Source organism: Cyprinus carpio, chromosome A14 (genome assembly GCF_018340385.1).
Source record: "Cyprinus carpio isolate SPL01 chromosome A14, ASM1834038v1, whole genome shotgun sequence".
Lineage (NCBI taxonomy): Eukaryota > Metazoa > Chordata > Actinopteri > Cypriniformes > Cyprinidae > Cyprinus > Cyprinus carpio.
In genome coordinates, this window is record NC_056585.1 from 9,027,244 (window position 1) to 9,044,598 (window position 17,355).

Sequence of the window (17,355 nt, forward strand, 5' to 3'; positions counted from 1 at the left end):
CTGAATTTATAGGCACTTTGAGCTGAATTTATAAACTCATCTGAGATCAGACGGCACATTGAGATGAATTTATAAACTCATCTGAGATTAGAAGGGCACTTTGAGCTGAATTTATAAACTCATCTGAGATCAGACGGCACACTGAGCTGAATTAATAAACTCATCTGAGATCAGACGGCACACTGAGCTGAATTTATAAACTCATCTGAGATCAGACGGCACATTGAGATGAATTTATAAACTCATCTGAGATCAGACGGCACGTTGAGCTGAATTTATAAACTCATCTGAGATCAGACGGCACACTGAGCATTTATAACTCATCTGAGATCAGACGGCACACTGAGCTGAATTTATAAACTCATCTGAGATCAGACGGCACATGAGCTGAATTTATAAACTCATCTGAGATCAGACGGCACATTGAGCTGAATTTATAAACTCATCTGAGATCAGACGGCACACTGAGCTGAATTTATAAACTCATCTGAGATCAGACGGCACACTGAGCTGAATTTATAAACTCATCTGAGATCAGACGGCACATTGAGCTGAATTTATAAACTCATCTGAGATCAGACGGCACACTGAGCTGAATTTATAAACTCATCTGAGATCAGACGGCACACTGAGCTGAATTTATAAACTCATCTGAGATCAGACGGCACACTGAGCTGAATTTATAAACTCATCTGAGATCAGACGGCACATTGAGCTGAATTTATAAATTAATCTGAGATCAGACGGCACTTTGAGCTGAATTCATAAACTCATCTGAGATCAGATGGCACTTTGAGCTGAATTTATAAACTCATCTGAGATCAGACGGCACATTGAGCTGAATTTATAAACTCATCTGAGATCAGATGGCACATTGAGCTGAATTTATAAACTCATCTGAGATCAGACGGCACATTGAGCTGAATTTATAAACTCATCTGAGATCAGACGGCACACTGAGAGGAATTTATAAACTCATCTGAGATCAGACGGCACTTTGAGCTGAATTTATAAACTCATCTGAGATCAGACGGCACACTGAGCTGAATTTATAAACTCATCTGAGATCAGACGGCACTTTGAGCTGAATTCATAAAAAAAATCTGAGATCAGATGGCACTTTGAGCTGAATTTATAAACTCATCTGAGATCAGACGGCACTTTGAGCTGAATTTATAAACTCATCTGAGATCAGATGGCACATTGAGCTGAATTTATAAACTCATCTGAGATCAGATGGCACATTGAGCTGAATTTATAAACTCATCTGAGATCAGACGGCACATTGGCAATTTATAAACATTGAGCTGAATTTTATAAACTCATCTGAGATCAGACGGCACATTGAGCTGAATTTATAAACTCATCTGAGATCAGACGGCACACTGAGCTGAATTAATAAACTCATCTGAGATCAGAAGGCACTTTGAGCTGAATTAATAAACTCATCTGAGATCAGAAGGCACTTTGAGCTGAATTTATAAACTCATCTGAGATCAGACGGCACACTGAGCTGAATTTATAACAAACTCATCTGAGAATTTATAAACTCATCTGAGATCAGACGGCACACTGAGCTGAATTTATAAACTCATCTGAGATCAGACGGCACATTGAGCTGAATTTATAAATTAATCTGAGATCAGACGGCACTTTGAGCTGAATTTATAAACTCATCTGAGATCAGACGGCACACTGAGCTGAATTTATAAACTAATCTGAGATCAGACGGCACATTGAGCTGAATTTATAAACTCATCTGAGATCAGACGGCACACTGAGCTGAATTTATAACAAAATCTGAGATCAGAAGGCACTGAGCTGAATTTATAAACTCATCTGAGATCAGACGGCACACTGAGCTGAATTAATAAAAAAATCTGAGATCAGAAGGCACTGAGCTGAATTTATAACAAAATCTGAGATCAGAAGGCACTGAGCTGAATTTATAAACTCATCTGAGATCAGACGGCACACTGAGCTGAATTTATAAACTCATCTGAGATCAGACGGCACGTTGAGTTGAATTTATAAACTCATCTGAGATCAGACGGCACGTTGAGCTGAATTTATAAACTCATCTGAAGTAAGACGGCACGTTGAGATGAATTTATAAACTCATCTGAGATCAGACAGCATCAGAAACGGATATTAAATAACATCAGACAGGATCATGTGCTGAATTTATACACTCATCTGAGATCAGACAGCTTTGGGTTCTGAATGTATTTATCATGCTAATATAAGATCAGAATCAGCATGGCATGTTGCTGATTTTATAAACTCATTTGGCTTTAGATGGCATCAGGTTGGGATGTAGGCTACTCAATTCAGAAACCCTTCTGCGATCAGACAGCATATACAGAATTTACAAACTCATCTGAGATCATATAGCATTATGTTCTAGTTATTTGAAACCAGGTGGCATCATGACCACAATTTATAAACTCATTTGAGATCAGACAGCATATTCAGCTGAATTAATAAACTCATCTGAGCCAGCGTCATGCACTAGAATTTTTAAATTGATCTGAGATAAGACAGCATCAGAAACAGAATTGATCTGAGATCAAATAACATAAGACAGATGTGAGATCAGATAGGATCATGTGCTCAATTTATAAACTCATCTGAGATCAGAAGGCATTGTGTCTTGAGAGTATATTGTGTCTTAAATAAAGGGGTTCTGCAGGATAGCATACTTGGTCTGCTATTGTTTTTAAATATATAAAGGATATTCAGACTGCATGTGAGGGAAATATGTTTTTATATGCTGATGATGCTGTGCTTTAGTTGCAGATGGAGACTGGACGAATTCAGGAGGAATTAGGTGAGGAGCTGGTTAAGGTGAAGGAATGACTGACTGAAATTAAGCTTCTATTACATCTAGGTAAATCAGTTTCCATTCTCTTTGGGTCATATTATACATTTCATAAGGCAAAGGATTTAGCAATCAGAGTTGATGGTTATGTCCTAGCAAACAGAACATCAGATTATTATCTTGGCTGTGTAAATATGGCTTGGAAAGTGTTGCTGATGCTAATCCAAAAAAATTGCAAGATATACTAGTTTTTTAGATCATGAAAGTTTAAGGGTGCTTGGCTATAAGACTTGTTCAATGTCATTTTGAATGTGTGTGTAACTCTTGGATGATTGATTTATTTAGTATGTGGATGGCAAAATTACAAAAGTTACAAAACAAATTGGTGAGATTAGTTTTATGATTACAATGTTTTAGTCATGTGGAAAATAGACACTTTCAGCAACTTGTATTGTTATATTAAAAAAAGATAGCCACTTCTGAATCTAAAAATGGTACATATAATAATTCATAATTGAGCTCCAGTGTATTTTAATTCTTATTTTTCCCAGGTTAAATTACGACATGCTCATTTTACTAGCCAGAGCAGTATGGATCTTAACTTATGAAGGGTTTATGCTTTGTATGGACAAAGAGCAATTGTGTATTCAGGTGCAGAGAGGAGTGGAATAAGTTGCCTTTGAACATTAAGGTTATGACAGTTTATGAGGGTTTTAGTAAAAGTTGTTTATAGATAGGCTGTCTTAAATTTGACAGATTTGGATTATTGTACTGTTGTGAAGATTGCCTCTGTGGGGTGTGTTTGAGTGTGAAAATTATATGTTTTTGTAATTAGTATGAAATGTATACCAAAAATGCCTGTTGTCAAAAATATTTTTTTTTTCTAATATCAGGGACCACAATGGAAATAAGTCTTGCTTTGTGTTATCCTTGACCAAGAAGTGTAATACAGATGTATTTTCATGTCTAAAAATTAATTTAAGACCGGAATTGGAATGGCACATTTGAAAAATTTGAGATCAGACTGCAGCAGACCGGGATGTTTTACATTTATAAAACCATCTTAGAATGCACAGGTTGTTCTAATGAACTCATTAAACCAGGGTGAGCTGAGTTTATAAACCATTCTGAGATCCTCGTAGAGCAACAGTTGAATTTATAGTTATCTGAAATCAGACGGCATCATGAGCACAACATCAGGAGCAGATACTTATCTGACACCAAATAACATCAGACAGGGATTTCTTAGACTGGGTCATGTGCTGAATTTAAACACTCATCTGAGATCAGACAACATGTGCATCCTGAGTGTACAAACTCGTTTAAAACCAGACAGAATCTGAATAGCATATTGCTGAATTCATAAACTATTTTGAGATCAGACATCAGGATGAACTGAGAACAGAGAGGACGTACTGAAAACTCATTTCTTATCAGCATCAAAACAGAGATGAGCTGAATTTTTTGAGTTTTGAAATCAGATTTTTACACTAGACAGGAACAATAAAAACCGGAATCTTTTTTCATGTTGATAGTTGAATAAAGCCATTCGGCTGCCAAATTCTATGATGAATAAATGAATTATCATGTGCATTGTATAGCTACCCACCATATAAACACAGGGAAACTAGGTCTTAATAGCCATTGCAATTAATTTATATCCAGTGTTGAAAAATCATCTAAACCAAATCATACAGCATTCAGCTAATCGGTTAACCAATGCAGATTTCGGCATCTCCACTTAATTCAAATCAATTCCAGCTCACATTTTTATCATTATTTTTATTTTCTTGAAAAAGAAAAAAAAAAAAAAAAAAAAAAGTGAAAAAACTTCTGAAAATAATTATAATGCTACAGATTTCTTTCTGTCGTACTACAGGAGGAGAGGAATACATTTACACAAGAGTGCTTATATATTTATATATCTCTATACTCTCAGGTATTAAGGAGGGAGAGGGATTAAGAACAAAAAGGTATTCCTCAAGTAAAATGACATTTAAAGTAATGGGATAAGTGGGGGGAGTGGGGTTGGGGGGCTGAGAAATGCAATGCAAAACCTCCACACTACTGAGGATAAATGAATCTGCGTCTAGATTACAGGATCCGGACAATGGATTAGAGTATCAGACAACAGTAGAAGTGAAGGTTTTTAAAGGCAGGATCTCAAAATAAAAGCTGCTCTGAAACAGAAATCAAACTGTAAAGGAATAGCACCTGTTGATCTCTTTAATAGAAGAGCCCATGGCATGACAGGCCTGAGAACCGATCTGATTGCCAATTGCAGTGTTTGTGTGAACACAGAAAAAAGGGAAATAGTTAACTACAAAAGAATACTCCTCACCCAGACCTATTTATATATAAGCCCCACCCTGGATGCTTTGAGCTCCTCCCTCCTAAGCCGCTATACATGAAACCCAGTCCTCTGTCAAACAGAGAGCCTCCCTACAGACCTACAGAAGCCATCACTCACACACATTCGGACTCTGCAGTCCTTCTCAGTCAAAACAAATATTCACAAAGTCTCTCTCTCTCCCTGAGGAGGGCGGGTTTTACGATATCCTCTGGATGAGCTTGTCATCTGATAGGCAGTAGAGGGCATTGACAGACAGCTCGGAGATAAAGCTTTCGCACGCCTGTCGCGAGACCCCTTTGCAGTCGCGTAGGTCCAGTACGGAGAGACAGGACAAGCGCCGCAGGTACACCAGACACCGGTCTGTCAGGCGGCTGCAACCTGGTAACATCAAACAGGGACGTTTTTGCATTCATGTTTAACGTTTGACTCCTCAGTTGAGAGCTGTAAATGGGTTGGTGTGTGTCTGGGTACCTGCTAAGTTGAGGTGTGTGAGTGTGTTGCGCGTGGAGGAGCCCACGGCGCTGAGGAGGTTGAGAGCACCATCTGTGATGGGACAATGCGAGAGCTCCAGACGAGTGAGCAGAGGCATGTGTCTGATGATCAGCCTCAGCGTGGCTTCGGTCACCTCCAGACCGCACAGCCACAAGCACTGCATGTTCTTCATCTGGGAACGGTTGTCGCTGCCTATGGACACACAGACACATTGGTTTCAATGAGGGGTGTGCAATTATTTCAGTTTGCACATCATTAAAAACTACAAGCTGCATTGAACAGTCTGTGTAAATAAATGCTTTTCCAGATGCACCTTCTGTGCCACCGCTGCAGTGCAAAGATGGATTTTGTTGATTTAATTTTAATTGTTCTTACTACTTACTTAATCCTCTACATCCCATGAGAGACAAAGCCTTGTTTTATTTATAACCTTCTTATTCTAATTGAAATTATTGTTAAAAGTAACAATTTGACAAAAGATGATACATACATGTAATAAAGTATTTATAAAAATGCCCTTAAAATGTCATTTGAAATTGAACTGCGGTTATGATGATTAGAAATACTGCTGTGAACTGACCACTGCACATAATGACAAGCTTTGGCAGTCAGCTGTTCATGACGGGCCTAAACCAGCCATGGCACCAGCACAAAAACACACTCAGCTAAATACGCTCTAATTATCATTATCACCAAAATCCCCGAAAATATTGAAATATTTAAAATAATATTATTGAGACATTATTGTCAATATAGCACACCCCTATTTTCATGTAATACAAGAAATAGCAATAAATAAGAGTTGAACGGTCTTAGGATTACCTGGTGGGTTCAGCAGCTCCCTGATTTGTGCATCTTTGACACCATCAGCCCAGCTAAGGTCTAAAGAGCGCAGTAAAGGACAGCTTGGAGAGCTCAGTGCAGAGACTGATGCCCAATTACACCCTGATAGCACCAGATCCTTAAGGCCTGTGAGAGAGCTGCCTGTGAGTAATAACATAAAATGTACAGTGTATAAAAACAGATGCAGCGGTGATGTGAGAACAGGCACCTGGCAGGCGGTTGATGAGCCAGCTGAGCTGCTTCTTGGAGATGTTGGCCGAGGAGAGGTCCAGAGTGACAGGCTGGCGTTTAATGATGCCCGTGAGGGCCTGAGGACTTATAGAGCGGCAGCGGCTCAGACTGATCCGCGTCCATAAACGCTTGTCACAGCCCCTATAATCACACCACTGTATTAGAACACACACACAAAAACACACCCCTTGCTCTGTTCCAAAGCCTAGTGAGCTGCCTTCACAGGCAACATTTAAAGGCATCATGGGCAAGATCTCTCATCTGGGCAAAATTCTGATGCAGCATCAAGTGTATACTTCATGATGAAAGTAATCCCAGAATGCATTGCATCAAAAATCCAAGATGGCCAACAAAGAGAGGGAAATGTGGATTATAAACCAACATTTCATGCAATGCTGAAAGATATTAATTACTAATGTATACAATGTGCATGCAGTATGTTTATGATTAGAGTAGCATGCTGTTATCTTAGCAACATGTTAAGACCAGAGAAGTATAAGTATTTCTATACAATTAAAAATAAAAAGAAAAAAACAAAAAAACATAAAAATCAAACAGCTACAATTTAAAAAAAAAAAAAACAATACACACTTCCACGTTTCAGAGTGAAGCGTGGCACTGTTTATTTACACATGAGCAGATCATAAGTATCTCAGTATCTCAGAGTGGCTCGGTTCACTTTAATGGCTGCTCTGCACATATTCCATATCTCTACCTCAGTTTATGTGCACTTGAAAATGCAGCAACCATTTTCCCAAAATTGTAATGAGAGGAACATACAAACTGCCCACTGTCAATGTAAAGAGAAGCTTGATGGCTTAATGTTAAAAATAGAGACAGCCATATTTATTAGTACTGTCATTTTAGAGTTGTACTGTAAAAATATTCAAATAGTATTTTTTAACAGTTAGGGTTTAACAGTTGAAATTACAATAGCTATTGTTATTATTTATTTAAAAAAACAGGCGTGGATATACAAATAAGTACAGCATACACGATACATTTCTAAAAAAAAAAAAAAATTAAAAACAACAATAACCATGACAGTAATCATAATAAGAAGAATTACTATTATTAACACACAAGAAGTGTGGTGTGGTAATTGTGTACTCACCATTTGTACCAACTCTTACAAACAGCCATGCAAACGCACAGCTCTGCACGAGTCAAGTAGCGGAACACGGACACCCAAACCTCTCTCTCCCAGCCGGGCTCGTTCCCTCCGTTCTGCTCCGCTGAGGGCCGCAAGGTGGAACTGGGACAAGAGTCTGAGGACTTCGCCTTTTCCGATCGAGCCTTTTTCCCAATTCTCTCTCGAGTCAGCCGGTGAGGGGAATCTCTGAAGTTTGATCTCAGACTCCGCACCATGTGTGAGTGTTTGGATGCGCTTCTGGTCAGAGTGTGTGGTGATGACAAAAGAGCATGTGATTTGTTTACGTGCAATCTGTCCGCAGGTGAATGAGGACCGTCTGAGCGAGGGGCGCCGTTTCGCAGTGGGGGACGGAGCAGGGCTTTGTGGTTTTGTGGAAGGCTTCTAGAAGACAAGTTGGCTTCCAGTTTGGGAACAATGGCGCTAGGGTCGCGCCTACCCCTCGATGGCTGTAACGTCACCGTGACGCAGGACCCCTGGCCTCTGACATCATCACTTAGCACCACAGAAGTGTCAGATGGAGTGGCCTCTCCTCCCTCACTGCTTCCCTCGCTCTCTCCGTTTCGATGGCTTTCTCCGTTCTCGTCTTCACCAGCTTTACCCCCTGGTCTCTGAGGACGGTTCTCTTTACCATTATACTGTCCGTTCTCTTTCCTCTCCTCCTGTTCTTCTTCCACAGAGTCATCTCTTTCGACCTCCATCTCCATTCTTTCTCTCAGGCCTCCCCCTCGGCCTCCGCCCCGGAGTCGTACCCCTCTCCCACGACAGGAGGACATCCCTCGGCCACGCGAAATGCTCCGTCCGGGTCCCGCTCTGACTACCCCCCCTCTCTCCAGACTCCGCTGACGCAGGAGCTTTGGAGAAAGAGAGACAGACGAACGGGTCTGAGAGACAGACAGAAATAGAGAGAACGAAAGCACAGCCGAGAGCGTGTGAGAATGGTAAAAGCAAGATTACAGATGCGCTGCGATGAGGAAAGCACATGTTATAGGCTCAAAACACTCACCGACTGGATGATTTTGTTCCTTTCTAATTTTATCTGCAAAAGACAATAAGAAATCAAACTACATTACATGAGAGTTTGACAATCGTCATAAAGCCAGATTCACATTGCAACTTAATTTGGCACTGGCCACTTAAGACAAAAAGAGAGCATCAGGCCAACCGGAGTCATTCATGTTTTACGTGAAATTAATGGGCAAGAAGTGAGAAGAGGTGAAAAGCAAGAAACTCTTAATATACAGGAGTACTTGATGATATCTTGTTTTGTTTTCTTGCCACAAGGCTTTTATACATACACACACACATATACACATACATATATATATATGAACATGATATACAATAAAAAAAATTCCCAGAAACTATGTTAAGTAAGCCAATGAGATTGGAACTTTTTTAAAAAGTGCCTTTCATTTTTGACTGTCTATAATAGTGCTGTTGGTTCTCATACTGTGTTCTAGTATGTTTTCTATTAAAAAAATTTAAATTAATATTTTGGATTCATCAAGGATGCATTATTAAATCAATCAAACCTAACAGAAAACATTTAGAATCTAAAATCGTACAAAAGTTTTACATTTCAAATAATTGATCTTCTTTCAAACTTTGTTCATCCGAACAATCCTGACAAATATGTATTAAAATTCACAAAAAAAGCATATTATAATGATTTCTGTAGAATCATGTGACACAGTAATGATGCTGAAAATTCAGCTTTGATCACAGGAATAAATTAACACAGAATGATGTGACACTGAAGCCTGGAGTAATGAATGCTGAAATATTTTAGCTTTGAAACTTAATAAATAGGAATAAATTACATTTTAAATATATTTGTAATGAATGTAAAGCAACATCATATCTGTAAAACTCTTACCCTTTTCCTGAGCTGTAACTCCAGTACAAATGTAAATGTAATGAATGTAAAGCAACATCATAGGCTATCTGTTAAACTCTTACCCTTTTCCTGAGCTGTAACTCCAGTGCTCCTGCTCTCCTCCTGTTCTGCTGGTGCTGCAGCAGGAGTCTCTGGGAAGGAGGCGGCTGCCGTCTGGAGCGGGTCAGAGGCAGCGAAGAGAAGGAGAGGGGTGGGCGGCCTCTGCGTCCTATACGCAGACCCCCCACCCCAATCCCTTCTCTGTATGCTCGCTTAGCCGGAGGACCAGACAAGCGACTGCCGTTGGACACACTGCTGTCTGTGTCCTCCTCACTACTACTGGAAGACTTCAGGTAAAAAAAAAAAAACCTAATTACACAATTAGTCTTTAGATCCAATTATCATCTAATGAGTGGTTCAAGCAAAGGCCTGTTTAAACAGGATGACTTGTTGCATTAAAAAAGACAGATGGCAAAAGTTTCCAGAAAGCATACCTCTATTTTCTTGCCCTGGACACATTTTGGACATTCCCAACAACTGGGCAGGTCCTTATTAATAATACCCTCACCGGGCACCTGCAATATACACGTGGTATTAACATAGCGGTACATATAACAGCTAATTCCATACAAACAAGATGTGGGACAGACACGTACATGTACCTTTATACATTCTGGATGAGTGATCTGAGCGCATTCGGAGCATTCCATGAGCGTTTGGACGGACTCGGAGTCTACAGACTCCTGATAGCCTTCCTTACATATGGCACACACTGCAGTAAGAGGTAGCGCCGGCTAGAAACACAACACAAGTGTGAGATACAACACTCTCTAACATAGCTCATTTTTACACAATTTATATTTTTGTCTTTTCATGATAATGCTTTGCTTCATTGTCAACATTGTTAAACTGTATTCATTCATTCATCAAGTCAATTTTTTATATACACTACCATTCAAAATGTTTGGGTTTATACATTTGTTTTTGAAATAAGGTCTTTATGCTTAATTCAGGCTGCATTTTTTAAATAAAAACACACAGTAAAAATAGTAATGTTATTAAATATTATTACCATTTAAAATAACAGTTTTCCATTTTAATATGCTATATTTGAATATTATTTCTAGTTCTAGACTTCACTCATCAGTGCCACATGATCCTTCAGAAATCATTCTAATATGCTGATATTGTATTATCAAAGCTAAAAACAATTGTGCTGCTTAATATTTGGGGAAATTTTTTAGGATTCTTTGATAAATAAAAAGTTCAAAAGAACAGCATTTATTTGAAATAGTAATATTTGACTATAAATGCCATTACTGACTTATTTCTTTAAACAATAATAAATAAATAAAACTTACGGACCGCACACTTTTGAAAGGTAGCATATATGTAATTGACAAAACTTTGACCAACTTTTCTAACACTAAAAAACAAAAAGCCTTTCTCTGAGTAATTTCACTGATGACATTAACACTGAACACAGACACTCACTGCAAGACACTGACGGAGAACACAGCTCTTCTTGAGTCTGCCTGGTCCTCCAAACTTCCTCATGTCCCTACAGTAGTTGCAGTCGCCACACTCGGTGCGCAGACAGGCCTCGCAGCGCTTGCAGCGCACACGCCTGCGTCTCAGAGCCGAGATGGAGGAAGACGGCTTCACGGGTCGAGGAACGGGCGGCAACACGGGGGCTGAACCGGGAGCGCGCGGGCGGTACAGCAGAGACAGAGGCGGCGGCGGCTGATACCACGAGGGCTAGACAGAAGCAGACACAACTCACTACATCTGTACATGCTGTATGAAACGGCAGTCACAGTGTATAACCTACCCTTTTGGGCCATTTGACAATTGGTTTTCCAGTGTAAGACAATTTGGGGTTATCATTGGCATGTTCCTCTAGCAGCTTCTGTTGGGACAGAAAGAAAAATAGAGAAATGAGCTTATGTTACCACAAAAAACCAACAACTATATTTATGTGGCCACATGGTGTTAAGTTTGCACCCGTATGTCACTGAGTAATGCTGGGGCATTTCTGATGCCTGATGGGACGCATTTCTTGTGTGCTGGCAATTCCTCCAACTTGTGCAGTAATTCCCAAAGCCCTTGCAGCTCAAAGGGTGTCAGGTGAACTTTCACCCCTGGACGAGCAGGAGATGCTGCCTCTTCCTCCGGCTCTGGCTCCTCCTTCACCATCTCCTCCTCCTCGTCCTTCACTACATTTTCTTCTTGACCATTAAAGCCTCCTTGTTTAATCACATCCTCTTTCTTTAGCCCTGTGAAGCACAAAACAGATGTTCCAATGTAATTAAGATTGCATTGATATGTTATTGTACACATTTATGGTTTGTGCACTGACCAATGCCAATTCATCTCTAACTCAACTCAGATGTGAGACGAGACGTTCATACAATACAATAAAAGCAACAACACAAAACATAACATCACAAATCAAAAAAGAAAGCGTAACTTAACATAGAACTGAACTACAAACCACAAACACAGAGACAGTCAGAAAAAGCTCACAAATGGGCAACAATGGAATAATCGAGTGCTTGTTTGAGTGCTCACCCGTGTGCGGTCCTCAATGTTGTAAATGTTGAGCTGCATGGGAATGTTAAAGCTGTGCAGAAAGTTTCCCCCAAACACCAGAGTTTCAATTTAAACGTAAACAACACATACCAAACACACACACACACACAAACACACACACACACAAAGTGGTTTGGTCCTAGAGAACCTGGGAGATTCCTACCTGAAGCATTTAATGCATGATAAGCATGTGTACCTGAAGGGATCATGAATGTGTAGCCTTGCTTCAGTTCAATCCGTTGGCACATACTGGCTTTATCGCCGAGAAAGATGTCACCCTGTTTCCCTGACAACACCCAGTTCTCATAGAGCTCCAGGTTCTGAGGTGTGGGCGGGATCAGCCAGAACACCTGAGATCATTCAGAACAACAAGGTCAATAAGGACAGGCAATTATGAAACACCAGACGTGCTGACTGACACACAGGTTCAAAAAGTTTATAAATGCCGCAATTATAAAGAACAAAATGATTTGAGAAGGAGAGGCTTATCCAAAACGATCAAACAGCCCAACAGCAATTAGACCTGAGAAAGAAGATTATTCTCAAAAGATGAATCACAAATCTATAACTACACTACTGGTCAAAAGCTTGGGGTCAATCAGGGTTTTTTTTTTTTTTTAAGAAATTGACATTTCTGACACATTCATTTGACCAAAACTGACAGCAAAAACATTTGCTGAGATTTGTTACAAAGTAAATGCTGTTCTTCTGACATTTCTATTCATCAAAGAATCCTGGAGTCAGAAATATGGAGTAGCACAACTGTTTTCATAATTGATAATCAGATAATCAGCAAATCAGCGTATTAAAATGATTTCTAAAGAATCATGTGGCACTGAAGACTGAAGTAATGAGGCTAAAAACTCAACTTTGTTCACAGAAATACATTATAAAATATACTCAAATAGAAAAGTTGTATAAAATGTAAAATTGTAATATTTCACAATATTACTGCTTTTACCCACATGCAGGTTGCCAGAATGATGATTAAATAAAACAGCCTTGACAAAAAAAAAAAAAACGCTCTGAAAAAAAAAAAACAAACAACCTTCCCAACACAAAACTTCTGAATGGCAGTGTATGTTTAAAATAGATTCCAACAAAACGCCAAAATATGCAGTATACTCAACCTGAAGTTGTTTACACAGTCCACAACAAAACAGACTGAATTCATATTCAATTACAGCATCCTTCAATTCAATTTTTTCACACGTGACTGGTGAGTGATTTTTAATTTCATACAGCACCTTTTAAATTAAATTTAAAAAGGGGCCTCGAAGACAAACATGGCTGTAAATGTGCTCGAATTAGCCAAAAAGGCTATTTTTCATCTGTAGACCCTTGACAGCCTGACTTCTGAACTCGAAGTAATTACAGTCATGAATGCTTTCATGACTTATTTAATTAGACTAGACAATGTTAAGATATTTAAGACCAAACTGGATTAATTGTGCTAAATATTTCCCATGAAAATTAGACGGCACTCCATGAATTAGCACTGAATTAAACATGCAACATAGAACACTATTTGAAATGTTTAATACTGCATTATGCATTCGTTTCACATACTATTTCTGCTGAAGTCGGAAGTACAAGTATTTGATTCTGAACTCAGCACACTACATAGCGTAAGTATTTGATTCTGAACTCAGCACACTACATAGCGTTGTACCTTTAAGAAAGCACTCACCTTTCTTCCCCTGAGGATATGATACCAGACTGATGTGCCTCCAAAGTCTATGTGGAAATCTGTGAAGCATCCCTCGACGCTCATCAGACAATACCTGAAAAACACGACTGGTATGAACAATCTTCATAAAGCAAGTTCACGGTTCCCTAGTGTTCAAACAAAAAAGAGTTTAAATTGAATTGTATGAATAAACAAAAAAAACAACTTACTTCTGTACTTTAGGGTACTGCATGTCTATAATGGCATTGGTGGAGTCTCTCTGACTTTCTTTAAGATGCCGTGGCCACATGTTGTCCACCCAGTCAATCATATCAACCTAATTGAAACAAGCCAACACATAAACATTAAATAATGCTTGTGCAGAGGTCAACCGAAAATGTAACTACCAACAATGTTCATAAAATAACATTAAATAACACCCAACATTTATTTAAATAAAAAAATCCAGAAATTTAACACTTGTACAATAATTTTAATTTAATACATTAATTATTATATTTATAATGCAAAAAAAAAAAATACATTCATCAAATAATCTGTATAACAATAATTAGCCAAAAGATTACAGACATTCAGCAAATACTCGGTTGAACACTAATTGCGTGTGCACACATACCGAGGTAGGTCTCTTGACTAGATGCTCTAGTTTTGTGTGACTGAACTCCAGGCTGATCACATTGTACAGCTTTTCACGTTCAGAAGGCGGCGTCTCATAGTATCTCCTCCACTGACCCATTGACATCTCAATGCCTTTTTGAGTGGTCACATCCATCACATCCACCATCCTGCGACTGCCTATCAGAGTAAAGGTAGGGGAGGGAACGTTAGCAGGAGTCACAGATAATAAAGATGTTGAAGACATGAGAGAGTGACAGAGGAACAAAAACTTCTGTTCTTACCCACAAACAATTTCACATCACTGACACTAAAGTCTGGGTCAGGCATCCTACAAAAGACAGATAATATAAGGAGCTGATGAGTTTCAAATGAGTCCAGTGGCCACAAACACTGGCATGATGAAATAAGCCATACTTTAAGCCAAGACCATCTGCTTTTTTGAAGATAATGGGGTCCCGGAGTCCCTCCCGTTGGATGTACTCCAAGGTGAAGTCTGCAAAGAACACCGTTGTTACAACAATAGAAGCATTTCAAAACAGCTTTACAGAAAATGTTGCTTCATAACCAAATCATATGTGGCAGTGGCAAAGAAAACTCACAATATGGTTAGCTAGGATAAGAGGAACCGAAACTCAGCACATGGAGCTCACTAGAAGTCAGTGCAGGAACTAATCAACAAGCAAGGTCCAAAACGCACCTTTCCCATCCATAATTTTGACCAGATCGGAGTTGTAGCGATCACTTTGGAGTTTCTCGTCAACGTCAAAGGACCTCTTCCCTTCGATTTCATCATCTGAAATGCTGTCGTCTTGGTATCGCCGCCGTGTGCCAGTCCGCTGAAAACACAAAACAAAATAAGACGCAGAGGAAACAGTACTCGGATTAACACAGAAATGCAATGCCCACTTCCTCTGAATTCATCATGATTGGCATTTATATAGCTGGGCAACCAGCCATTAATAAAATATAATATTTTTACTACAACACACTTTGACTTAAACATTAACAGACTAGTGTTAAACTCAAACAGATCTAGTCGTAGTTTCATAAAACCAGCTCATCAGCATTTTCCAACAAAAATCCAAGGGTGACCATACATCCTCTTTTTTTCTGACATTTCAGGCAGCTTAGAAATCCAAGCCAGGACACGTCCAAGAAAAAGAGGATGTATGTTCATCCTAATCTTTAGTTTCAAATGCTCCATCAGAGTTTTATGAGCCACGTGAACCACAGAAAGGGTGGATCCCAATTTAAAGTAAATATTAAAGAAGCCAGTTTATTATTTTCCTGCTGCTGTGGCACAGTCTAAGTGATAAGGCAGTGTAAACACATGAGAATCAGGTTTGGACAGTCTCTTCCTTTTGCTGTGTGTTCACTGTAATATCAACAAAGCCCTCGGGTGTGACGTCAGCCCGAGTGCGCCAGCTGTCGACGTCATAACGTTATGTTAAAACCACATACAAATGTTCCCCAGAAAGCAATTTAGCTCACTTAATAGCTGCTGAGTAAATGAGAAACTTACCAGGCGTTTGCTATAACGGGAACTGTCCTCTTCCATGCTCTGAAAAATGAAGGGATAGATCACTAGAAGGTTTGTTGCAGACGCTGTAATCAATGAATGGCAGCGAGCTGAAACCAGCGTGAGTGACAGGAAGAATGCAAAACAAATCACCAACCTTAACTTAAACCACCTAACGTTACTTAACATACGTCCAAATATATATATACTCCACAGAAATATGACTTGTGACGAGATATTGACTGAAATCATCTGCAACCGGTGCATGTGTCACCAACCCCACTGAGCTGCCTACACAACCGCAGAGTTAAACGCTGTCTAGGTAGTAGACTCGCCAGGCTTTGAGACACGGTCATAATGTAAACCAGCAGTACAACAGAGTCGGTTTAATCGCTCCCAACTTCCCACTTCTCAGACAACAAATCAAAACGAAACTACACGTTTCAAACGCCGAGCAATCGGGTCTCTTTGACCTGCTGCTCGTGAAGTAAATAAACATTGAAGAGCTGTGACAGTTAACTGTCATTTGTTGCCGTTCTGAAGCTGCTAGCCTGAGCGAACGCTCCACTACTTTTGACCGAGAACCAGTAATGCTAATACAATTGTTTTCATCACTAGGCTGAGTTGTAATTGCTCTATTACTGAAAAAACCACATAGTGGGAATAAAGTAGGAAAACCAAGCCCCTGACAGCGGAGGCTTCCCAACTAATCCACTAGCACTACCATTGACAACCCGCGCTAGCCCGCTAGCCTGCTAGAAACAAAACAAAAAAGACCTTTAAACAATACCTAGCCTTCTACCTTCGCTTTCCGCCGATAGTGTCGAGTCGCTCTGTGGAAACAGGCTTAAAAATTCACGTCGGACTGCAAATTCATCCTGTGCAACTGTGTCGCTCTTCACTTGATATTCTTAATTTTGTACGATAAAGTTAAATCAATCCGCTTTCATCCGCCATTTTCAGATTGTCACGATACACACACTCCACTACTACTCATACTCACACGACACGCCCCTGAAATAAACAGCCAATGAGGTGGCGGGATGCAAATGAGGCGAGATATGATTGGTTCAAACGGATGCCCATCATAAGGGAGCGATTGCTCGTCTACGCCCCTTGCTCGTTCATTATATTTCGGGAGCCAATAAATGTTCCTATTGTTGCTCA

General features: G+C 39.6%; 1 protein-coding gene across 1 annotated transcript; it reads right to left on the reverse strand.

Moving 5' to 3' along the window:
• Positions 1-5,033: 5,033 nt before the first annotated feature.
• Positions 5,034-17,180, reverse strand: kdm2ab (lysine (K)-specific demethylase 2Ab). Its single transcript, XM_042769857.1, is given in 22 exon segments — positions 5,034-5,552; positions 5,646-5,858; positions 6,489-6,635; positions 6,718-6,881; positions 7,855-8,774; positions 8,897-8,929; positions 9,853-10,116; positions 10,264-10,344; positions 10,432-10,563; positions 11,264-11,527; positions 11,601-11,678; positions 11,774-12,037; positions 12,245-12,443; positions 12,548-12,711; positions 14,052-14,145; positions 14,261-14,367; positions 14,668-14,846; positions 14,951-14,997; positions 15,084-15,162; positions 15,367-15,505; positions 16,192-16,230; positions 16,979-17,180. Coding segments are annotated over 21 exon segments (3,786 nt in total). The 5' UTR covers positions 16,228-16,230; positions 16,979-17,180; the 3' UTR covers positions 5,034-5,370.
• Positions 17,181-17,355: the final 175 nt, after the last annotated feature.